At 37.8% G+C, this 27,532-nt stretch overlaps 1 protein-coding gene across 2 annotated transcripts in view; it reads left to right on the top strand.

The window, feature by feature from the left end:
• Window positions 1–1,793: 1,793 nt before the first annotated feature.
• wnt4 (wingless-type MMTV integration site family, member 4) overlaps window positions 1,794–27,532 on the top strand; it is a 32,869-nt gene continuing 7,130 nt past the window's right edge. The window contains exon 1 of one of the 2 annotated variants that reach the window (XM_079597127.1): window positions 1,794–2,216. Coding sequence is in view for 1 of the 2 variants with exons in the window: in XM_079597126.1 (XP_079453252.1) it covers window positions 19,612–19,688 (77 nt within the window). In the remaining variant the exon portion in view is untranslated. Of the gene's footprint in view, window positions 2,217–19,097; window positions 19,689–27,532 lie in introns of those variants that run through there. The other variant, XM_079597126.1, reaches the window with a different exon arrangement.

Genomic DNA, 27,532 nt, shown 5'->3' with positions numbered 1-27,532 from the left:
GTGCAAATTTCTCTTGTGCGGTATCACTGTTTTGCAAAAAAAAAAAAAAAAAAAAAAATTTGCACCCTGGTTCGAATCCCACTCATGCACATCATTGATGTCACTCACGTAAGATCGACCAATAGCAAACAAGAACCATCCAAATAAATTCCCCATAGACAAAATCAAGTCCTATCCTACATTTGTTCTTGTTTGAAAAGCCGTTTCGCTCATACATCATATGTGGCGACTTTCGTTTCATGCCAACTTTTAAGTCTTTCAGTTTTCTGAAAAATAATTTGAGTAAGTACTTAAAGTAGGGGTAAGAAAAATATTACGATATTTGATCTTCTTTTTTTTAAGCATAAACTCACTTAATTTAACTTTATATCTTAAGTAATCTTGCTTCTTGAGTAAATGTTTCTTGATTTAAAAGTGTTTAGATTCGAGTGGAAAAAAGACAAAACTAGGTAACACTTTACTTGAAGGGTGTATGACTGACATGTCATGAATATGAAGGAGGTTTTATGCATGTCATTCACTCAATTATGACATTTTTAATGCAAATATGACATTGTTTGAGATGTTTTTGTTATGACAACTTGACAAACCAATACATCATAACCTGTCAGTGTCGTTGTCATGACAACTTGACATTACAAAGACAACATACATTTCATAAACATGACATAGCAGATTAATTCTCAATTTTAAGAAACCACTTAGCTTTATGGGATAGCATTACATTAAACTGTCATGTGGTTGGTTTTGACATCGGCTGTCATGAGGCCAGTATAACTGTGTCATGACTATTTTTCTTGAACTCAACTACAGTGGTACAAATTTAATTTGTCATTAAAATGTTGTGATGGCCTCATGACATCCAATGTCAAAACCAACCACCTGACAGTTTAATGTAATGTTAACCCATAAAGCTAAGTGGTTTCTTACGTTTGATAACTAATCTGCTATCTCGTGTTTATGACAGGTTGTGTTGTCTTAATAATGTCAAGTTGTCATGACAACGATACTGACAGGTTATGATGTATTGGTTTAGGTCAAGGTGTCATAAAGACATCTCAAACAATGTCATATTTGCATTAAAAATGTCATAATTGAGTGAATGACACTTAATAACAGTTGTCATAAACATGCATAAAACCTCCTTCATATTCATTATGAAGTCTTATGCACACCTCTTCAAGTAAAGTGTTACCAAATACGGTGTAAGAAAATAATTTATTTGCAGTGTACTTGCATATGTAAATTTAAACATTATACTTCATACATTCTATAAACTATAACTAACTACGTGTCAACTAACTCTCATTAGAGTATTTGTAGACTGGGTAGTGTTCGGGTTAGTAGAATAAGTTGAGCAAAGTTATTACAGTCATTAGAATGAGCATCAAAATAAAGTGTTAGCAGATATGAAGCAGAAACTCTACTAATACTCTAATAACTGCTAGTTGGTATATATATAGTTGCAGAATTACTCATAGTCAGCAGAATGTCTAAAGTGGACTATCGAAATAAAGTGTTGCCGCAGCCAACATTCATTCAAACACTTATTTGAAAGGTACATTTGAATGAGTGTCTGATGTTTCTTCATGCTCAGTGTGGCCTTAATGTGTCTATAAGCGTTCAGATGACTCATTCTTCTCCGCTATACCCGTCAGACATCCCGGACCCAGAACCCTTTGACTGGCACCTCTCCTGCGGTCTGCCTCTGCGGTGATAAATCCCAATTATGACCCCTTCCATTAAAGCTAGTGAAAGGTCATGTGACCCAGACGGCATTCTCAGGCGTGATTAGGATTAGCAGGCCATCTTTCCTGGACGGAACTGTCGCCAGTAGCTCTGCTAGTTACTTAGCGCCTAGCCATCCCCGCCAGAGAACAACAAGCCAGTGTCTGCTGCCTCTAAAACCCTCTGGATTAGAGGCAAGACCCCACCAGAGCATGACAAGGCTTTTGTCACTGGACTCCATTGGCTTTAAGACAGCTTGTTGTCTTCATTTTGCTCCCGCTGTATTTTTAATTCAATCACTGGAGAGCTTGGAGAACTGGATTAAGTAGTATCGCCGAAAATAGATTTTATGCTGTGGCCAAAGGAAGTGGAGATCGAGAAAAAAAATCTATTTAGGGCACAAGGAAGTTCTTTAAGGTGCCGTCTAAAAACCCTGGTTGTTGATCGCAAAGGATATTTGTGATGCTACTTCATCTATTCGTCTAAAGGTAATTGATTTTTTTTGTTTTTGGCCTTATTGTGGCTAATCTTTTTCCTCTACATTTTGGCCTTATGTGGATAAATTTGAACTCACAGTTTTCATATTGTAGTTTGGACTGTGGAAACGGAGGTATTTCGAAACGATGACGCATGTATAGTCATGTGATGCATATTGTACCTAGAGATATCTATGGTTGTTCTGGCATCGCTGTGCTATTCAATTTCAGTGTTGCTCGCTATATTCCTGCAAAGATGACAGAACATTGACTTGCAATTGCTGTCCTGTATCAAAACATGAGGGCAACTGACCAGACATCTAACAAATAAGTGGTGGATGATTGTGCCAGATAAATAGCTTGACACCTTTATTATGTCTTGTCTCTCGCCGGCATCATCTCAGGGAGCTTTTAATATGTTTTACAAATATTTAAATTTTTTCCAATATTTCAGTGTGGACCTTTGGAAACCAAAGGAAAGCACTGCAGAAGCGTTTTGAAACAAAAATGTCATTTTCAAATGTTATCTGGATTAATGTAGATGTAGCCTGTGACTTTTATTTATAGAGAATACACAAGGCATAATTGAACCAGGAAGTGTCTCATTTAAACATATGTTGCCTGCAACAGCACAAGTTGTCAAATGAACAAACAGAAAAACATGATGACATGCAAAAAATGCACTCAGCTCATTCAGTAAATGCACAACTTTTAGTTCAACCCGTGTCATTTGGGGTTGGGACTATACATACAGTATCTGTGCAAACCAAAGAGTTTTAACCTATGGAGAGAGCTATCAGTAAGCATTCCCATTCATCTTGCTTGGCTGATGCATGCAGTCCTGAAAGTATGAATCCTTGGTTTCTTCCATCTAAATTTGAAAATTAGTTTTTACGTGCATATACACACGCATATACTACACCTCTAATTCTACCCAAACGTATAATACACACTAAACCTTGACCCTATGTGTGTCCTATGCACGTAAAAACTAATTTCCGCGTATACATTGCACGATAAACACACTGCGTGCGAGACACATTTAGTGTGATCGGGTTGTTAAAACAGAAGACAGGGAAAACCTGCCGTTAAAAGCCTTTTCAAAATCCGGCACTGGTGAAATATAATTTATTTTTTAGTGCTGTCAGTTAAATAAAATATCTAACAACAACTAATTTAATTCATTAATCATATCTTTTTTTAAATTGTGTTGAATATTTTAAATTAATCACATGCATTAATTGCTATAGCTCTAATATGAATTTCAAAATAGTGATTTGTATGTTGCTTGCAAAAATGTAGATTTTTTTTCCCCCTCCAGAATACTGTACAGTATTTTTAAATGGCTGTCAAATGAGGGGGAAAAAAAGACTTGTACCACCCCCATTTTACTTCTTGACCTCAACAAAGGCTCAAAACAGCCATTATTTGTCGTCTGTTGTAACAAGTGATGCAAAAATGACACCTTTAAATATACTAATAACTAAATCGTCCTATCAACTATTCAAGAAAATGTAGATTCGATCTGAATCAGTCAATCAAAGAGAACAGTAACAGCAGATTTCTTATAAGCGGGCGACAGGAGCTCACAGAGAGGCAATAATAACCAGTTCTGTTAGAACCATTCATGACTTGCATCCATGTCAATCAAGTCTCTCCGTGGCACTTCAGAGGGTCCGATCCGGCCGGGAACAGAGACACACAGCCTCACCGTCGGTGAGCTCATCCCTCGGCCCATTCCTCTCTGATCCCTCTTGGCACCTCTTTCTGATGGTATCTTAATCTTTCCTGTGAACGAAGGTCTCCCACCTCCCCTGGCGGGGTCTGTTAAAAGGCCTCTGCTAACCTATTTTGGGGACATATGGTTTCAGAAGCCTGATGGTATTTCTAACCTCATTGTTGACTCGCAAGAATTGCATTGAACCCGCGTCCCATGGCCGCATTTTAATAGGGAATGGAAGTGCTGGGTTGTGTCACATTTCCACAGGACTCCGATTCCACTGGGAATTCCAGAGGCATGAACTAATGTATCAGAGACTGTGATCAAGCTATTGTGGGCTGCTGGAAACTAGCGTGGTCTGGTGTAGTGGTTCTAGTTTAAGGCTGGCAACCAGAAGGTTGTCGATTTGAGCCCCAGAATGAGCCACAATTGTGCCCCAAAAGTCATTTGATCCCGAAATGTAATATCTTACCATCGGGATGCGTCGAAATGCTCTTCGATGGTGACCTTGACCTTCAGCCTCCAAGTCTTGGTCAAAGGCTTCCTCAGAAGTGAATACAGGTGGCGTTTGCGATCCAATCATTTCGTGATGGGTTAAATCAAGTCAACCCTGCACTTTCTATCACTGAATATCCGGTTTCATTTGGAAATGTTATGGCACTAAGCCCTAGATTTTAAGCCCCTATGTTGCTACTGTAAGGTACTAGATAAAAGCACCTGTTAAATAATTATATATTGCATCGAACAAATGGGATGGACATTAAATATTCCTAAAATAACTGGAAGATGCAAGATTGTGTTTATGTGACCTGGGCAGTTAACACCAAAACTGTAATTAAAAAAAAAAAAAAAATCTTCATAAAAGTGATCAACTAAATTTTAATTTTAATTAAGTTTATTAAATTTTAATTTAATAAACTAAATTAATTTATAAAAACAGATACTCAGAAAATGATTGACTTCTACCATAACCACCAGGTGCAAAATGTTTTGCTTTTTTACTGCAGCCATATCTGCGCTGAAGAAATTAGTGAATGTGTGCAGGCTTTCAAATATATATATATATATATATGTTCAGCAAACATGTGCTGATTATTTCACTGTGCTCATGACTATCATGCTATATAAGTGCCCCAAATATGTGCTGATTTTCATACCTGGCTTCTTATAGCTTCATGGGATTGTTCACCCAAAAATGAAAATTTACTCACCCTCAAGTTGTTCCAAACCTGCATGAATTTCTTTCTTCTGTTGAACACAAAAGAAGATATTTTAAAGAATGTCACGAACCAAACATACTACAATTTTTTTTCATATATGGATGGTAATGGGGCCCATCAACTGTTTAGTTACCCATATTCATCCAAATATCATCCTTTGTTTTTAGCAGATGAAAGAAATTCATACAGGTCAGGAACAATACAATGATGACAGAAATGTAATTTTTGGGTGAATTAATTCCTTAGTCAGCAATAGTTCCACAAACTTTTTGATCACGTTCCCCAGCTAGCTATTTTTTTTTTGGCTAATCTGATCCACCAATAACCAAACTAGATCCAGGATTCATGGATTCAAGAATTCATATTATTTCTAAGCAGGATTTAAGCAAACTAATTCCAGTTTTTGCATTCTCATACTAGCAGCATCTCTTCTTCCAGACACATTCACATTCTTGAGACGGGGCATGTTTCAACTAAAAACCGTTCAACAAATTTTACGAGCCGAAATTATGGTTCTTTTCATGCGAGGACCAGAGATAATTCCAATAGATTGATTGATCTCATTAACTTGGATTCTTGTCACATTACTCATGAGCTAACGCTGAATCATGCACTTCAAATAGTCCGTTATAGCAACCGTGGTAAAACATGACTCCTTACATTCCTAGAAACTCTCTCCGCTGATGCCGACCCACCTCAAACTTCCTAACACTGCGGCGTTGAGGCGTTATGAGGTGTGACGCGCAGCTGGGGTCTGTTCTCTCAGAAATACGGTGGTGTGTTCCTCGGATCATTGGGTAAGGGGATATAAGAGGTGGTGTTGCAGGCACAGAGCACTCGCTCAGAGACAGTCAGCACCTGTTCCCTCCCTGATCGCTCTAAGCTCGGTGTGTAATTAATGGATGTTCTTGCTTTTCAAAGGGCTTATATTATGTTTACAGAAAAAACAATAACTCTCTTTATCATGTCATAATTCAAAAAGGACTTGCATACACATGGCGACCAAAGCTACATCTGAATTACTGGACAAGCTGTGCATCTGAAACCTGCACAGTTTAAATCTACAGGAGAAACTGCCAGCTGTGCCAGATATTTACTATGAAAAATAAAAGGATAAATTGTAATATTGCAACTTGGCGCCTGCATATTTTATAGTTAATGTGTAACAACCTGATTTAATGTTCTTACTATTGCAAATGGTAAATTGCATGACTTGCACGACTACTAAAACGCAATAAAAAATTACTAAACTACATAAATTCCACACCACTTACATATCTGATAAATGTCTGTTTTGGAAGTAACATGCATGGATTTAATACTGTGAAATTACAGCCATTTACTGTAAAAAAATACATGCCATACATTTCTGTGATTTTCAGTTTACCATACACATTGTAAATTAAATATCTCAGAAATGTACTGCATGTATTTTTTACAGTATATGGCTGTAATGTCACAGTATTAATAATACCATAGAATTACGGTATATTGCTGGCGTCTCTGTTGCCAGTAGCCTATGTTACTGTAAAATAAAATAAAACTTTATTTTGTTTTCACAGTAATAAGCTGTAAAGAAATGTTACAGTATTCATACTGTATAATTACAGTATATTGCTGGCGTTTCTGCTGCAGTATTTTACCGTTATTTTACAGAGAAGTATTTAAGACTCCCAAAAAGAGACTTTTATACGGAGACATAAACTCATTTGGGAACCTTTTAGTAACTGAAATAAAATGTAATCAAATTATGCATCATATATAGGGACGTCTTAAGAACTTCTATCTGTATTTATCACCATAAATCATAAAGTGACTCATTTTACTTCCAAAACAACAAAAATTTCCCCAAATGTACTACAGTAAAATTACATGTAATGTATTGTTAAATCTTATACAGTTTGTCACCATATTCGTCCTTAAATTTAAGCAATTAACGTTTTTTGGAATTTTTACAATCTTTAATGATATAATTTTCATTAAGATTACAAACGTTTTTAAGCAAGTGTGTACAGGAGAGTCAGGAACCGGAAAATTTAAGTCACAAATGTGTTAATTAGTTGACTAAAGCGCTCAATTCATATGGATTAGTTCTACGATCTCTTTATGAACTTTTTGAAGCATCAAAGTGGTAGTTGTGTAGCTGTCAATCCTCCGGACAGAAAGATCTCAGATTTCATCAAAAAGATCTTCATTTGTGTTTCAAAGATTTTTTTTACACTAGGTTAAAGGTGAAGCAAGTGTGTACAGGAGAGTCGGGAACCGGGAAATGTAGGTCACAAATGTGTTAATTAGTGAACTCGAAGTGAATCATATACCACGAGGCCGACGGCATTGAATTCGAGGGGAACAGAGACCTGGGGGAGGGTTGAGAGCAAAGGGAGTCTACCGCTGGCCACCTCTGGCCCTCACTATATCACAAACACTGAATAAAACACAGTCTCAGCGCAAAGCTTGTCTTAATCATTAATTTGACAATGTGTGTGAACATCTGCTTGACAGCACTTTGCTGACATCCAGTCTGAAAAGCGTCATTGTTCTCGGTTACACATTTCTCTAATGCTCCCGCCCATAACCTCTCGTCAATCGACGGCAACACAGGAAAGAGTTTAGATGTGTTTTGCTTCTCTTTTTCATCGCAAAAGTTATTCAGGTAAGATTACTGCACTAATGATTTAAATAGTTCAATATAAGTAGCTGTTGCTAAGGCTAATTATTAAACTTCCCCTGCACTGTTTGTGCGACATAGTCACATCAAAGTCTTGCAGAAAAGAGGTGTTATATTCATGTTCACAGTGATCAGACTGACAAACGATAAAACGCACCAATAATCCCACAGACTTATAGAGGCCATTGACAGGACACCGTTTTCAAAGAAAAAAAGGGAAAGCTTTTTATGAGTTTTGGTCATTCATTTACACGACAACAGTGTTTTGGGGACCTGAAAATGCGAACTTTTGAAAATGGGTTTCAAAGTGCAAGTTTTTGAAAACGATACCGTTATCGTCTGGGTGTTAACCACACACACACACACACACAAAAACGCGGATTTGTGAAACCGGTGACATCATGCACATGCATATTACATCTTCAGTCTGTAGTGTTTCTTTACAAAGGGACATCGCCATCTACTGGCCTGGCAGCAGAATACAGCGTTTTTAATCATTTTGTTAATCATGTGAAAGGGAATTGTTTTGACATCGTTGACAACATTTTTGGTCATGACTGAAAGATAATTCCTTTTATTCTTTGTGCCATAAAAAACACTTCTGTTTGTGTCTAATTTTAAAGGGATAGTTCACCCAAAATGATATTCATCATATAAAGCGATCAAGTCTCTTCAGAAAAATTGGACTAAACCGCTCAATTCATATGGATTAGTTTTAGGATCTCTTTATTAACTTTTTGAAGCGTCAATCTCGATTTCAGATTTAATCAAAAAGATATTCACTTGTGTTTCAAAGATGCACGTAAGTCTTACGGGTTTGGGACGACATGAGGGTGAGAAAATGATGACATTAATTTTTGGGTGAACTAACCCTTTAAAGATTTGGGAAGTTATGTCACAAATCAGAGTGTAAAAAGTCAAACACGGGGCAACCTGGTAATCATTACATTTCTATGGAGCCCCAAAAGGGACAAAAAATATGAGATGGGGGAAAAAAACATATTTCAGTGCTTTTGCGTTCTCTCGCAAAAGTTTTACGTTCCACTGAGAAGTTTTGCGTTCGCCCGCAAAGAACTCAAAAGTTTCTAGGGGGGAATGCAAACATTTTGCGAGAGAATGCAAAAGCATTGACATAATTTTTTCTCCCATCTGTAAGTCCATCACCATGTCCCTTTACGGGCTCCATAAATTTCTGACCCTTAACATGAGTGGAAAAGATCCATTAATTAAAACAAATGTAAAATGGTGAGATTTAAGCTATATTGGTTGGTTGTCTGTGTATTTACCTTGAAGTGAGCAAATAGTTTGTGATACGTTTTACAGGTTTATTTAATTCAAATTTGGAAATGTCACATACAGCAATAAGGCAATAACGAGCTACAAATGTAATGTAAAAAAAAAAAAAACATGCATTTCTATATCAATTTTACAAGACGTGTACATTTAATTTCTACAAAGTGGCCGACATGCAGAAGGCCGCGAGAGCTCTGATTGATACCCCCAATTGAGTCGGGATCCAGCTTTGTTTTGAGCTTCCCTCAATCCCATTCAAACGGCCTCTCTTTTCAGGGGAGCTGTGTATTAGGGATGCTCTTTGGAGCCATTGACTCCTCATTGTCTGTCGAGGGGCCCTGCTGTCCTGTTCCTTTGTTATGACAGTTGGGCTGCCTTTATACAGACTAAATAAGATAACTCAGCTGTTCATTTAAGGGGCCTAACCCTTCAACCTTGCAACACCCCCCATCAACCACCCAAACCAGCATCTAGAGAAGCCCTTAAAACCCCCCAAAAGTGCAGGTCACAGTCTGAGTCTGAACATCACACCAGCTCAAGAAACTAGACCAGTAGGTTATCAACTGGTTTTGCTTGAGGAACAAGATTTTACATCACGTACTGACTGGGTACCACTACCAAATATAACCCATATAGTCTGGGTCAAATATTATTTTACCTCATCTAGTATTTACCTGTCTATGCGGGAAATGACCTACAGTACAGTAATTTAACTAGCTTTTACTTGGTGTGAATTTGTCCACCATTTAAAAGTTGACCAATTTATCCTAATGCAATATACGAGTTGTTACGTTTCATTTTTACATTATTTGGTTGTCTGGAAACTCAATTACCCCAAATGGCTATAATAATATGTATATAATATGTAATATGTTTTTTTTTTTTTTTTGCTGTCTATTACAATAATGATAATTCTATAGGACTTGGGGGGAGGTGGAAGCACAATTTCTCTAATATAATAATTTTATATTAGAGATAGAGGAACCCGTAAACACTTTAACTCGGATGACACCCGTGTTGTGTTCATCAGGATTTCCAGAGGGAAGGGTTGCCATGATCGATGCTAGGAGCACACACACACACACACACACACACACAGTTGTTGCGTTTCATTTTTACATTATTTGGTTGTCTGGAAACTCAATTACCCCAATGGCTATAATAATATGTTTATAATACGTAATATATATTATTTTTTTTGCTGTCTATTACAATAATGATAATTCTATAGGACTTGGGGGGAGGTGGAATCACAATTTCTCTAATATAATATTTTTTTTGCATGATCTTACCACTCTAAAAAATTGGGGTCAGTATACTTTTTTTTATTATAAAAATGTAAAAAATAAATAAAAAAAAAGACCATACTTAACAAGAATGCATTAAATTGATAAAAAAATTTACCGTAAAGAGTTTTAAATGGATACAAACTATTTCTATGAAATTTCTATTCATTAAAGAATCCTGGGGGAAATGTATCACTGTTTCAAAAAAACATTTCAGCTTTGCTATCATAAATAATAGCATTTTAAAATATAAACATAGACATTTTAAATAATTTTTACATAGAAAACATTTTTTTTACTGTACTTTTAATCAAATAAATGCAGCCTTGTTGAGCAAAAGAGACTTAAAAAAAAAATCATAGACCTCAAACGTTTAAATGGAAGTGTGTGTATACATATATATATATATTCCCCTGAGCAACGAAAGAACAAGCTCAGAGAAATATAGGTAAAATGCATCTGTTCAAGCAATATCCCTAATGTCTCCATGCTCTGGGCTCATTGTTGTGGCTGTCATGATGCTCATACACAACTGTCAGATTATAGTTATCATTTTACGCCATTAGCATTCCAGCGTTTGAGAGTCTGGTCTCTGGTAACAACAGGCCCGGCGAGGCTGTGAATGTGTGAGGACGGCTCTGCTCAAACACTGCTATCCCTGACCCTGACACTGAGGCTGACTGTGGACTAACATTTACTCAACATCATCCGTCCTGCTGGTTTCCGCCTTAACCAGAGAGTCAATACAGAAAACATCCTGACGGGAGAGAGAGTGCACATAAACCGATAACGGAAAAACATGACACGATGCACATTAGTAAGCATGTAAGTGAAATGCCAAACTGCATGTGAAAGAGAGGATGAGATGAGATTAAAAAGAAGAAGAAGTTAGATAAAAAAGAACAAAACCGAATGATATGAATAGACTGGTGAGAGAGGCTTTACGAAATAAGATCTTCTTAGAAACAGGAGTGACTTTTTAAGTGTCGATCTAATCCTGCGCTGGTCCAAAACCCTGCTGTGTGAGAGAAAGAGTTACTGAGTAACTCAGCTCACTGCTCATCTCCTACAATCTCTAGTACTGACCCCTGGGTGCCCTAACATCCCCCTCTTCCACTCTCACCAGCAGTGTTGGGGGTAACCAGTCACAAGAAACATGCATTACATAATCAGATTACTTTTTTTTTTTTTGGTGTAATTTGGGTTACTTTTTTAAACTACTGAATTAAAGGGTTAATTCTTTAATTACTCATGTAGTTCCAAACCCGTAAGACTTTCGTTCATCTTCAGAACACATGAAGATCGTTTTGAAGAAATCTGAAAACTTTTTGTACTCTCCATTGACAGCCTACGCAACTACCACTTTCAAGGCCTAGAAAGGTATAAAGACATGATAAAGGTGCTCTCGTGAACGTGCGGGAACAGACAAAAAGTACAGAAGGAACAAAACACCCATAACATTGAGAGATCTTTTGTATGGCAAACATAGCTCTAGAGGTCAGGACATTTTCAGAGTGCTCAGAATATAATAATATTATAAATGTATTTGAAAATGAGGATGTATGCTATTATTGGTGTATGTTCTTTAAGGCATTACCGCATTAAAAATCGACACTTTAAAGGAACACTACACTTTTTTTGGAAATATGCTCATTTTCCAACTCCTCTAGAGTTAAACAGTTTTACCGTTTTCGAATCCATTCAGTCGATCTCCGGGTCTGGCGGTAGCACTTTTAGCATAGCTTAGCATAGATCATTGAATCTGATTAGACCGTTAGCATCTCTCTCAAACAAATTACCAAAGAGTTTCGATATCTTTCCTATTTAAAACTTGACTCTTCTATAGTTACATCGTGTACTAAGATCGACAGAAAATGAAAAGTTGAGATTTTCTAGGCCAATATGACTAGGAACTATACTTTCATTCCTGCGTAATAATCAAGGAACTGCTGCCGTACAAGCAGCGCAATGATATTACGCAGCGCCTGAAAATAGTCCCCAGCTAGGAAACTTCCAACGTGACCGGCACTATGTTTGTAATATCATTGCGCCGGCTGGTATGGCAGCACAGTTCCTGGGTTCCTACCACGTGAATTGTGTAGACCAGTTTTCCAGTATTACAAACAGTCTGGTCAATATTTGTGCAGTATTGACTGAAGATCTGCTTTATGTTTTAAGGCAGAGGGGAAAGGAGAACAAACTTAACCTGTTGTGATCTGAGATAGAGGAACCCGTAAACACTTTCACTCGGATGACACCCGTGTTGTGTTCATCAGGATTTCCAGAGGGAAGGGTTGCCATGATCGATGCTAGGAGCACGAACGAACACACACACGAACACACACACACACACACACACACACACACACACACACACACACACACACACACACACACACACACACACACACACACACACACACACACACACACACACACACACACACACACACACACACACACACACACACACACACACACACACACACACACACACACACACACACACACACACACACACACACACACACACACACACACACACACACACACACAAAACCTTCTAAAGTAAAAAATAATGCAATAATGGAAAATAAACCCAAACAGTGTTAACAAGTTCAGTTATTAACCAGCTACTTATAAATAAACGGTCGGGCATAGTTTATTAATTTGAGTTTAATAACCGTAATTGTGAGTTTCTGACTTCTAAAAAGTATTCACGTCCTCGTATACACCTTATGAATCCTTATGATATCCACTTCAAACATTACAACGCTCATGATAACTTGTTAACGCTACAAACAGTAAATCCACTTCACCAGCTTATCATCTCTTTAACAGCGATTTCATAGAAATATACAGAGCTACCGCAAAACAGAAATTCAAACACAAAATCCTGAAGATGGTGAGCTTGTGTCTCTGGCGCATGTAAATTTGTAAACTTGTAAATTAATTTTTTTTTCTCCAAATTGCAACTTCCAACTGACCGCTGTACCGTTGTTTTGACATTGATAATGTTGCCAAAGAAACGCATACAGGTAATTCCGAGTCACGAATTGTCATCTCGTAATTATGGTAATTATGACATGCAGCATAAAATGCCAGGATGAACCAATCAAAATCAAGTATGATTAGAGCTGCATAATAGAGTAATTTATGATTAAATTATTACATTTTAGACAAAATAAATTTTCTTGCAACTTTGAAAGTATCTTGCATCACTTCTCATGTTAATCGTTTGTGTCATACGGTGTCCCTCTGGAAAAAAAGCATCCACCAAATGAATAAATCTTATCTAAAACAAAATCTGACAGTCATTTTTATTGGCTAAATCTTTGCGATAGCAGGCGTTGTTGTGAGAGGCCGGAAAAGACCCTTGACCATAATACGCCATAACTCACAGTCAACCGAACGCAAAGGGGAAATGTTTATGGTACCCAACGCTCAGTGTAAATGTTAAAGGGGTCCGGTGCACCACCATTAACATGCCATTGGGAAGCCGTTTCCTTGGCGACGGCTCTGCAAGCACAAGCTGTATAAAATCTGTTTGTGTTCGGAATGCCATTGTGATCAGATATATGTGCCAATCCATGTTGCCATGGAGGGCGGGACGGCTCAGGAACGCCTTTTCATGACTAAGCCCTTTTCTTCCCCTTTCCCAGGAGTCATTCATTCTGGATTTAATTTATCACAGACAGGGATGATCAGATCGACCTTCTGTTGCCTAACCTCTGCACCTCTCTGCTCACTTCTGGCTAACTTCAACACTGAGGGCCTGATTCTAGCCAGCTTGCTTTGGTCTGAAAAGACAACAATATATGTATTCATGACAAAGAATGCAGATCTGATCAGCACCCTTAGATCTGATTTTAATTTGGGCTCAACGTCCTCTCTTGAACTCAATCGCAGCAGATGGGCCACAGATACTGATGTCATTTCCTGGATCTTTCCAAAGTATGCGCACAGTAAAACGCAACTGCCCGCATAACTCGTTCCATGTTCGTTTCAATCTAAAACTTCATCAGTCAGAAGCTTCTATTTTAAAATAAATGACAACAACTGGATAAAAAATGTATTTAGTGACAGTTCCTAGTCTACATTGGTTCACTGATGGCATCAGATTGTGATAAATACAAAACAAGTATTACGAATACATATTTATAATATTGTTAATATAATATTTATATAATGTAATTAAATAAGTAAGGAACAATTAACGATAGGCGTTGAATTATTAGAAAACAATGCTCATCCGAGGTGGTAATGACAACGCGATATATTCATAATAATTGTATTCAAGAAATTGTTCAGATGTTTTACTTCAAGATATTTGTCAAGTTTTTGTACGTAATACGCTCTTGTGTGTATAGGACTAATATCTTATGCATCTCATCCCACACCTCAGTTACTAATTCCAAAACTTAATTTTAGAGCTAGTGTCGGAGGCTTGCGCCATTGAACTAAAACAGTTATTAATGTAGTGAGAGAGAGAGAGAGAGAGAGAGAGAGAGAGAGAGAGAGAGAGAGAGAGAGAGAGAGAGAGAGAGAGAGAGAGAGAGAGAGAGAGAGAGAGAGAGAGAGAGAGAGAGAGAGAGAGAGAGAGAGAGAGAGAGAGAGAGAGAGACTATGTGTCTCTCAACAGTGTCTCAGCAGCACCGTCTCTACTAATAATGAAACTGTATGTTTATTTGCTTCAAGAACAGCGGTGTTATTACCTCTCTAGTGACAAATGTCATGTAGCTTTTAAGTTGCTAAACTATTTTACTGATAAAATCGTCAGAGAAGCGCTGACGACACATTTCTGTGCGAGTGTGTGTCCGTACTGTATATGTGTGTGTGCGCGTTTAAGTGGGAGAACAGGAGAAGACATAAAACATTAAACATGGAAAGAATTTGTTGTTTTCATCCTTTTGTTTATTATATGTATTTGCTTGATCAGAGTCGTTGTGAGTTTTGGTTCTTTTTTTTGTTGTAAGCTGTAAGGACCTTTGAAATAACAGAATTTGGCGAAGTGATATGGAACTGTAATGCGGTCAAAACCAGCCTGGAACTACTTTAGCCGTAGCCTGGTTCTACCAGACTCTCGTACATTTCATTTGTACAGAGTCTGGCCTCTCTCCATTGACAAGCGTTAACTTGAAGGCGGGTCCTCTGTTGAAGTTTAAAACTATTGGATCTGCCCAGAGCCACTCTGGATCTGCCATAACCAATCGCTAACGTTTGGTCGTGACGTATGACGACACAAACTAGCGCACAACCTCAACATCATCGCCATCGTTCTCAGCCACTCCCTCTGTTCGCTGATTGAACCTGCAAAAAATTGATCGGAAAAAACCCAAGAATATATCACAATCCCAGACCTAGTACTGAAGGAAAATGAAAATTGAGCGGAAGTACGTAGGAGGGCGGAGCCAGGCTACTTTAGCCGTGCGTTTCCCTAAAATAATTGCACGCCTTCGTCATCAGATTCAAGCGTCAGTAAAGTACTGTTTATTAGAGGCCGAAATGTGAAAACAGGCTGACGTATAAAGGACAATATTATTTCACAGAGTCTCATGAACTGCAAACTGAAGTATTGATGAGGGCTGACAGACTAATTAGAAGGATTCCAGACGGAGGAAGAGCAAACTCTATGCAGGAGTCATGAGAAGGTTGCTAGGCACTGAAGGCACTGCAGTCTGCTGTACAATGACTGTTGTGCACTCGCATGTTCAGCGCATGCTGTGAAGAGCCTGTCCAGACGTCTGCAGCGCTCGCACCGCAAGAATGGATTCATTCACTGCTGGCACATGTCTATAATTTCTCGGTTGTAAATCGGCATCTTTGAGTGCATGTTTATCCACACACACACACACACACACACACACACACACACACACACACACACACACACACACACACACACACACACACACACACACACACACACACACACACACGTCTAGAACGGTCTTGTTGCTGAACTGGTCTGGAAAAAAAGAGACTAAATCAGCAGGGTAAAATCAATTTTCACATTTTTATAAGAAACTGTGGGAATATTATATATTTTAACTCATTTTATAAATCTGTGAAACAGTGGTTATTGGATAATCAAACCAGTCATAACCTGGAGAATAGTGGCTTGTTTTTTTCTATCAGCTTATATTTTAAGTCATTTTGTGACCGTTTGTGTATCGGTTTACTTGCATGTGCTTTTGCATGATTCTTTAATGTACTATAGAGTCATTGTTTTACTAATTATATATAATATTTTCATGATTTGTTATCACAACTTTTTATCTTTTGTCAAATCAACTTCGATAACTACTGTGTGAAGATAACATACTATTTTGAGTTTCTGTTTATTAAACCATTCTTCTTAATTGTATTAACTCAAATTTTGTATTACAACGAACTCAAAATTTTAAGGCAACAAACTTGCTTTTTTAAGTTAAACCAACATTTTTGTTTACAGTGCAAGTATGTGTAACTTATGTTGTTGTGCTTCTTTTCTTCTTCTTGCCATCAAACTGCCACAGACTGCAGATGAAAATTTGGCTGTATGGCTAAATCTGGCACATTTACAGTATATGATGGACACAAGTGCCCATGTCAATTAATCTGCATTAAGATAAAATAAGCCTAAAATAATAATACTTGTGGCTGGAGAAAAATGCCGCACTTACTCGGAGCAATCTGCCTCCACCGGTTGTGGTTTTAAGGCTGCTGATTTGCTCAATGGGAAAGAGAGAGTTTAAGCACAACAACTGTGAAAAACTAGTGTCATGTAGATTGTCCACCGTCCAAACCTCGTCTCCTTGGCTCCATCCAGTCCTGCTCTCATCGGTGGCGTCGGTCTGTGAGGATAACGGATCGCACCTCTTTTGTGAGTGTGGGATTGCACGCGGGCCAAGGCTCAGTAAATCAGCAGCAGTGAGGTGCAGAACTGAACAGAACCGGCAGCAAGTGTGTTCTGGTCCCCCGTGAGTCCAGACACCCAGTCTGAGACATCAACAGCACTGACTGGGCCTGATGGGAGGGACATTATACAGTTAGAATGCATTTAGTCTAAACATGAATACAACTTTTTGGCAAGTATTTTTTTTTATGTCATTAATTGGCACTATGGCATTATTTACAGCATACTCATGTAAATCCACATACTTACACACACACACACACACACATATATATTATAGGTGTATATTACACGTATATTACATACACACACATATATATATATATATATATATATATATTATATATTACTCGTATGATATATACATACATAATTAGCCACACTATTGTTCAAAGAAGTTTTTTTTCAGCAAGGAATCATTAAATTTATCAACAGTTTAAAGGACTTTAATTGTTACAAAAGATTTATATTTCTTATAAATGCTGTTTTTCCATTCATCATGCTGATGAACTTTGTCAACTTTGATGCATTGAACTTTCCATGCATCAAAGAAAGTATCACGGTTTCTACAAAAATATTAAGCAGCACAAAACACTTACATATAATAATCATAAATGTTTCTTTAGCAGTAAATCAGCATATTAGAAGGATCATATGACACTGAAGACTGGAGTAATGATGCTGAAAATTCAGCTTTGATCACAGGAATAAGTTACATTTTAAAATATATTAATGCAGAAAATAGTTATTTTTAATTGAAATCATTGAAAATTTATTTTTATCAGTATTTTGACAAATTGCATGTCTCCGTTCATTTTAATAAGTGATATATAATACAAAAATAATAATTCTACCTAAATTTAGCTTTTAATGAAAATAAAATATAGTTTCAATCAAAAAATAATGCATATGGCATCAAGTCTGAAACATTTTGAATAGTCCTTCACGAAAGCATGTTTTCAAAAAAGAGAAATGATCTGATTCTTTAAGCTGTGGCGCTCACCTGGGCTCAGAAAGTTCACATTTTGCAACATTAAGTTACAAAAAATGGGCAAAAAAACTGACATCATTTGGTGGCATAATTTAAAAATGGAAAGATTAATCAGAACAATCTCACAGATTGAACACAAATCCTTCAATTAAAAAAACACCAACCTTGACACAAGCATCAGTCATTGTTACTCACTTTCTCCCTCTGTTGGTCAACAGGGATTTTGAGTGACCCCGTCAAACACTTGTCTGTCAGTCCAGTACTAGCCAGAAAAAAACAATTACACGTATGATTTACCAGCATAGAAAGATGTCTGTGGTTTCCTATTGCATATGTTAAACACACAAGCACACACATATATGATGAACTGTTGCTGTTACTGAAAGGAAACAACCGAAGTGAAAACACTGTTCGATACAAAACCTGGCTTAATTTATGTAAACCTAATAAATGCGATATTTGGTGATGAAGTGTCTTCGAAGCGACTCTTGATATTAATAAATCTTAATTTTCATTCAAATGACAACTATAGGCTATAACCGCATTAATGATGTGCCACAATGTCTATTTTTATACAAAGCTGTCAAAATACAAGGCAGTCTATAAACAGCATCTTAACCACAAAGTACTTGCGTTTGGGGGCACTGAGGCCAGGGAAAATACACCTTGCCAAAAGTATAAGAGGATATACCTCGAGTACGGCGAATAGCTGCCGCATTGAGTCCCTCTGGAGAACTCAAAAAATACTTGGCAGCCAAGCGCGAGAGAAAACATATATGCATGCAGTAAACCCGCCTTTATCTGCTTTCTCACACATCAAAACCTCCCCCAAATGACGCGCCGCCCCTACCAAACCCTTCAGGAGTCAGTAAATTCAGCATTCACTCTCAGACTGAATTCAGAGTGGCATCTACAGGGGTCACCAAACCGAGCTGAACTTCACGTTTACATGAATTAACTGCATGCGCAGGACCGGGACTGTCATTTAGACTCACTTTACTGGCGGGGCCGCGCGTGGTTCATCTGTACCTGATGCTGCGTAAAAGTGGACCGTGGAAACCGCTGCACGCGCTCTGAAGAAATCGCATCAGAGGATACCGCTCAGTGTGATTTTACTCCCACTATACTAACTATTTGAGCACTTGCGCTTGTTTTTTACGCGGAGGCAAGAACTGTTGATCCGGACAGACCTGCTTCTCATCCAAATGGATGCGCAATGATGGATTAATCGCTTTTCGATGCAACTTTTCAGCGCAGTGCCCCTGACAAACTCCTCCTGAGGATTTTATCCCGGCAACCTTTACCTGATTGTATCCTCTCTTCCTCTCAAGATGTCATCGGAGTATTTGATAAGGTCACTGCTTATGCTCTTTCTAGCACTCTTCTCCGCCAACGCGAGCAACTGGCTGTAAGTGAATATCACTTTCTTCATTCATGTGATGTTTTGACGTCTATGTTGTCTTGTTATGACTAAAGTCAGTCAGATTCCCAAAAGCAAATGTGTAGCGTGTCAGTGCACCACAATTTATGAGCCATGGCAACACGAATCTGACTGATGATGATATGATCATATAAATGAGAATATTCAGCACTACCTTTTGTAGATCGCATACCTGAAAGCTGCACATTTTTGAACGCGCAGAAGACATGAAGTAGTCACAAAACTAAGTGTAATGTGGCCTATAATAGAAAATAAAGTCAGTTTAAACAAAATCATGCGTTGAAGGGAGAGCATAAAATATAAGGAAATGAAACTGGTTATTTGGAGACTGACATCACAAACGTTCATGTGCATTTGGCACGGTTGCGCGCAGCTTGGAGACCAACGCAGGAATATGACAGCAGTAACAACATTCTTCGTCATACTTACAGTGCTGAACAGAGCTGTAGAAATCAATTTCATAGTAGTTTACGAGTATACCAAGGAAGCAATGGTCTGATTTAGACATTCATAGTGGTTAAGTTAAATAGCAGGCTTGGTTTAGGCCATATCAAGATTTCTGTTCTGTTTGCATTTCTGTCTGTTTAAGATTATTTATCTGTATCCTCAGGGCAGAATAGCACATCATTTAATCTGTCCAGATGCAGTTGAGTTTTCGACGGAAGAGTGTTTTTAACTAAAGGCGAGGTGACAGGTTTGGGGCATGTACAGACACGCTTTACACTAAAGGAAAACCTCCTACCTGTCTACAAAATATGATCATTCTGACAGGAGCCTGTTCACTATTCCAACCCCATCCCAGGACAGGTATTAGCAAGTAGCCAAATAGACATTAGACAAGTTTTCAAGTTACATGAGCAACACGTGGGCATGAAGCTGTAGTGTAGTCTATTAAGAAACACTATATTGATAGGAAAACTATTAACTAATGTCATAAATATCTGACATGAAGTAAAACGTTTGATAAGAACTGAAAGGTTAAGTTAATATGTATTTGACCAACAAGGAAAGGGCATAGGTCTTTGAGAGATTCGATGTAAAAATGTAAAACACCTCCCAAAAAAAAAAAACATGGAAGTATTTTAAGGTTTATTATTTGTAGATAAAATACATTAGTAGAAAAAGCAATCAATGGAACCAGCATGACAACTGTGAATAGCATCTGAAGACCATCTTCAGACACATAAATCTTCTAAGCAACACTGTTATTCTAGTTTAAATGAAATCAATAGTGACCTCGTCTTAAACAAACATGCTGCACGTTATGTCTGATCTCAAAATGACATGTAGATGTGAGGTAAGATTAAGAAAACACACTGTTTGTTTTGTCTCACTCATTTAAAATAAAATCAGATAAGATTGAGTAACCAAACTCATTCTGTTTAGTTTCGTATTTGTTGCATGTAAGCAGCCTGTGAACTATTATGCATTCAGTTCAATAGCACCTGCACGCACCCTTAAAAATAAAGGACCTGCGAGGGTTTTTCTGTAGAAATTCAGCACCTCTTCAGAGATTAAAAAAAGCTATTGTTTCATTATAGGTTCTTCAGATCAGTGATGCTGAAGCTGCAATAAAAGTCCACTTTTACTCAACAGTCGCAATTAAATGTTTTGAAGTACAGCTTTTCATTTGTGGGATGTGTGAATGTATGATTGCTGAGCACCTGTATGGTGCAGGTGCGGGTCACGAGAGCACCTGCACATCTTCAAACCTACAGCGTGTGCTTGTGCATGCATATAGAAGCATACATTGCTCTATCAATTTTTATCAATGACTATTTGCGGTCGTTTTGTGTTAGAACTCCAGGAATGAATCACTAATTAGAGAGCATAAATAACAGATGGTAGATGTTATCAAACAAACTCTTTTCTAAATAAATACTGCAAATGGTCACTCAATACTTATTCGAATGCATTTTGACAAGCGGCGACTCTTGCTTTCATCTCGGCTTGGCAAAGACAGCATACGGTTATTGATCAAACTTTCAAAATCCTTAAAGGGATAGTTCACCCAAAAATCATTTACTCACCCTCAGATAAACACAAAGATTTTTAGGAAAATAATCCATCTCTGTGAGTCTTTAAATGGCCGCCACTTGTTCAACGCCTGAAAAACCACACACAGCGATCATAACGGTCATCACGACCCCAATGGACGAATCAGTGTCTTCTGAACATCTAGGGTGGCATGAGTGAGTGAATGATGAGAGAATCTTAATTTTTTAGGTGAACTGTCCCTTTAAGAGGAGACCAACATTTCTGACTGAAACTCCTAGAGCTTTTAAATGAAATCCACCAAACTTTGCACAGTCTGTTCTAACTTGGGTTCGGACTACACAATATTTGTGTCTGTTACGATAGTCACTATTTCAGATTATGCTATTTTGGCTCCTGAATTCAACGTGTTATTGACAAGAAACATGTCAGACTACACGTTGCTTCTTGACCAAGCATCGCCTGTCATCTTTAATGACATGCATGATGTCATTGAGAAGGCGGAACTAGCGACTGATTTCCGTGAACAAGAGCATGAATAAACAATGGCTACCGAAGCGGCGTGTTTGCTCCTATTGGTCAACGTCACAGATGTGACGAAACCTGTCGTGGAGGACCGGAAAAAAAAGAAACATGCTAGTCTTTCTTTCAGGACATCGTGAAGCGTCTCAGACGCGGTGTCGGCTGTCATCTATGACACACTATACGAGAAAAAACTATCAATGCCCATTGTCATTTACGAATCACTACGACACCCTACGTCAAATTGATCAAGCCAAAATCAGTCTGATATAGTGTAGTCTGAACCCGGCATTAGTGCGCTGGCTTTTTTAACCGATCGAACAATTTCCCATTTCCAAATATCCTCCAAAATATCCAGAGACTATAAAAATCCTCAATCCAGTCTTTAAGTATCCACCTTACATAAGGCCTAGGCAACCTTCACAATTCAAAGGTTTTTAAAGTTTAAAGTTTGTCTTGATGGATTTTCCTAGTTCCATTATGCAATAATTTCAGAACTAAAGAAAGAGTTGCACTCTGTCAAACACTGAGGCTGAGATGGGTTTTAAGATGCCGAGGACACAGAAGGCTCACTAATGCAACTACTCGATTGCAGTTATGATCGTGAATAGAAAACCACGCAGTCGTGTTCGTCCGGATGCGATGCAGTGTCGCTCTCCGCATGGGACGGAAAGAACAGTGGTGGAGACGTTTGCACATGGATGGTCAATAAATAGTTCACAGCTGATGAGCAACATGAGAAGAGAGAAACCTCTAATGTGAAAAACATTCTGGCGCCGAGGGCTGATAACACAAATAACACCAGTGACAACAGGGTAATGAAGCTGTAAAACCTGTTGTCACATACCTCCACTCATACAACAGCCTATTAAAAGGTTAACTTAATAAAGCAGGTCGGCTTTTATCTTTGATCCTCATTAAATTTTAAAGGTTCCTCGTGTTTTGGAGTCTCCTACAGAAGCTTTACATGCATCCAAAGTAAAAAAATTCAATAAACACTTTAAATTTCTTGTAATACACACTTTTTATAACAATATATCTAGTTATTTCTTGTAATATACATTGCAGCATCAGCTCTTTTCACACAGTGACTGAAATGGTTTGATAAAGGGTCCGGTCTCTCTAAGTCTAAACCCCTCCTTTCTGAGAGCCAGCTCTGCTCTGATTGGTCAGATGGCCCAGCCTGTTGTGATTGGTCTACCACTGATCTTTCTCAGCATTAAAACAGGACCGATAACTTCGGTTTTAGCATATTCATCTGAGTCCTTAACCATCGGAAGTGCATGCAAAGTGCATTTACTTTTGAAGAGCAGAAAACAGCGTCTTCTCAACATGTCGACAACACAAACCACGCTCAGCTACAAATAATGTGTTTGACGGTCATAAGACGTTCATGCAGGAAGAGAGACTGAAGTTACTGACGACTCGTTTCATGCAGTTCAGAAAACAATAATCTACACTTTGATTTCTGAAACTTTGCAGAACTTTTATGTTTACAAACAGCAATATTACACTACATGTGGAAAAATAGGTGATAGACATATACAGTAAAAGAGAGATTGAAAAGTTGAATTTGAACAATCTCTTATTGACTGGCCATTAATCATTTTCTTGCAGTAATAATGCCTTTTACAAATGCTAATTGAGATTGAGAGCCACATAAACCCTTCTGAGAGGCCATAAGCTCAATTTAACACCTTTTAATTTTAACGCCATTTTTTTTGGCCTTTGCTGTTGTATTTTTATGGAAAACAAAAAAAAAAAACAGAAAAAAGTAATTTCTCTTAATTTTTCCCTACTGTACCTGAGTGCATTTCCTCCAGCCTCCTGTCTATCCATCTTCACTTTTACAGATCTGCGTTCTGATGTTCTGTTCCAAGATGTTTAGGATGTTCTTTAGAGATCAGAAGCAGGGATGTCTTCGAAATATACACATGCACGTATATACTTCTTGAATTGATGATTCAAATTATATTTTACATAAGTAGTTCTGTTTTTAATGGAAGTAGTTCATTTGGTTTAAAGGCATATGCCCAGCTAACAGGGAACGTTCTCAGAACTTTGGCTAAAGTTCTGGCAAGGTTTTCTCAAAGTTATGGGCAAAAACTCTTCAGTAACATTAACAGAACGCTTATTCAGAGTTATCTGGTCTCTAAAAATGTAGCACAAAAATGCTATTTATACATTGTACATGGAACATCTTTTTTTTTTTTTTATCTAAAAGATATTAATCTAACATTTTTTAAAATGTTACTACATGATTTAGAACATTTAGCAGACATTCAAAAGTAACATTCACATTAAGTTTGCAAAATGATGTTAACATTAGAAAAAAAAAAATTAAAACGTTTAAAAAAAATGGATGTCAGAAATAACATTGTCATAAATGGGAATTTTAGCAAAATGTTCTTAGATATTTTTGTTAGCTGGGTATGATTCAAAAGGTGTACCCTGAGCAGATTCATATACAACAATTAGCAATGCCAAATTAATGTGTTTAATTGTACATGTTTTACCTCTCAGAAAGACTTTTGGTGCGCTGAAGTATCTTCATGATGTACATCTGGTACATATTTAATCTGTTTGAAGAGATGGAAACCAGCTTAAATAAATATTAACAATTGGAATTGACATGTGATATTTTCTTGGACGCCAAATGAGATCCATATGATTGATTGAAATGACCATGTTCAGTTAATCGTAGTGCTAATCTTTGCTGTCAATAAATGAGATAACACTGCCCTCTAGAGTTAAAGACAGATCCACTAGACATGCAGATACACAGACATGCAACTCTAAAGACTGTCTTGTAGCTCCAGGCAAATGTTCATAATCATAACTAAAAGCAAATGAGCAAATTACTTTTTGGTACATGTGCTTTTAAGAGTCTGCGAGAGTTACAAATACCAATGAGTCACTGAGGTATTGAGGAAACCAGCGCTGTTTATCAGAGAAACCCAGTTGTGCAAGAATGACACATCTGTTTCTGAAAACATGTCGCGTCCCGTGATAGATGCTGGATTCACATTTTGGGTCCTTTCTATTGGACATCATCTTGACTGCGTTTTCAATGTTGTGAGGAGAAATGAAGTGTGACTATCATCATCTTTACATTACGGTTCAAAAGTTTCAAAATTAATACTCCTATTCAGCAAGGATGCATTAAGTTGATCGAAAGTGTCAGTAAAGACATTATTTTTATTTGGAAACGTACATTTGAAAAGTAAGACTGAGTCAAACTAGTTATTAAGTTTTATGCAACTGGCCCATGGGTGGTTGCATGCAATTCATCATCTTAAAGCTGCAAATCAAATCTGATTGCTCAGAGTAATAGGAAAATCATGAACAAGTCACACTACTTAATGTATCATTCCTGTCTGTGCCACAAACGGTGCAGGATGAGTTACCCACAAAGTTTTTGGATAAGTATGAGCCATGCCAACAGTCATGCATTATAGTAACAGCAACAGTGTTTCTGTTCAAAACAAACTCATTGGGATTGCTGAGGGACATTAAATGTTGTTAAATGAAGGTGGTTTAATAATAATACAAAAATGGAAATACGTGGGTGTAATCAGTTTCGTTAAACGCCCCTGACGCTGAATTTGTGTCGGACAAACAGCTTTTAATACACAGACGTGTCGCCCTGTGACGCACAGCTGACAAATATGTAAATATCAAATATTTTTATAAGCATCGTGAAATTGTGGCCCTTGGACGCCGCAGCATGCATGTTTACTTGCTGTCGTGGCCTGAACAGGTCTGATATTTACCTTCACCGATTTACCAGAGAGACAGGAAATGTCAACAGCCGTCGTTTGATTATTCAATAAACTCACAGAAAAGATGCTGAGAGGAAGTGAAGCGTATATTGTACGGTTTTTACAGTAGCATTTTTACAGTATTTGTTTCTGTAAAAATTATAAACACTTTCCACTAGAGTGTCTACAGTGATTTATATACACACACCTTTCAAAAGACAGGGTCATTTTACTAAATATTTATTTTTTAAGGTAAACTTTTTTCATATTTTCAAATATTTCTGTTTTAAAATAAATGATGTTCTTTTGAACTTTCTATTCATCAAAAGAATGTTGAAATCTCGGTTTCCACAAAAATATTACTGTTTTCAACATTGATAATAATCAGAAATGTTTCTTGAGTATCAATTCAGCATATCAGAATGATTTTTGAAGGATCATGTGACACTGAAAACTGGAGTAATGATGCGGAAAAATCAGCTTTGATCACAGGATTAAATTACATTTTAAAACCTAGAAAACCTCTATTTTGAATTGTAATATTATTTCACAATATTACTGTATTTTTGATCAAATAAATGCAGGCTTGTTGAGCATAAGAGACATCTTTCAAAAACCTTACCGACCCCACACTCTTGAATGGTAGTGTATATTATATAACTTTAAGTTTGTTTATATGTTGACAGTAGTAGGAGGCGAGCGGATATATACAGCCTGGTGTGTATGAGTTGGCGATTTCTTTTTCTCTCTCATTCTCTTCCAAACCCTCTGGAACAGCCTGGTTGCGTGCTAAGTCGCGCTTGGCTAAGCCATCTGGAGCCAACAGCGCTCGGAGGCCAGGGTTGTGTAATTCAACACAAACATGACACAAAAGGAAGAAGGCACCGTGCTCCAGGTGGAATGCTCCGCAAAAACCTCCCAGAAACATCTCCCATTCTTTTACAAAATCCCACAGTCGCGTCGGCTCCCCTTGTTTTCCCAAACTTAGCGTTGCGATTAGCGAGAACGTTTTTTAGGAAAATAAAGTAGAAGAGAACGCTAGAAATGGGGAGCAATGAAAACAAGAGTCTCTCAAGGTCTCAGACAATCTTTTCCCCAGACAAATATGCAGCGGGCCGTTCTTCAGGTGCTTGTTTGTCAAAACCCCGAGCTTGATACGAGCGCAAGTCTTATGAGAGCATCTGGCACTGATATATTATATTCCAGCGCTTATCCCGGCAGAACGGACGGGCCTCCGCTGCCATTTGGCTGCCAGATTCATTATCAGGTCAGGATCACAGAGCTAATTTACTGGTGTAACAAACAAAAGCTGTAAACACGCATGCAAGAACATGCGATCGTCAACAGATGCTACACATGATAACAAAGAAACTCGATCACCCGCCATGCAGAATGCGTCTGCATCTGGCCGGTGATGTCATGCTTCATCTTCTGGCCGGACAGAAGTGTGTTATCAAAGCTCGTGAGAGCAGAGATGGTCTCGTGAACAAGGAGGTGTTTGTGTCTTATCTGCCCCAGCCTTGGCCTTCAAAA

This window comes from Phoxinus phoxinus (genome assembly GCF_949152265.1).
Source record: "Phoxinus phoxinus genome assembly, chromosome: 22".
Taxonomy (NCBI): Eukaryota; Metazoa; Chordata; class Actinopteri; order Cypriniformes; family Leuciscidae; genus Phoxinus; species Phoxinus phoxinus.
This window is presented reverse-complemented; position numbering and strand designations above follow the sequence as displayed.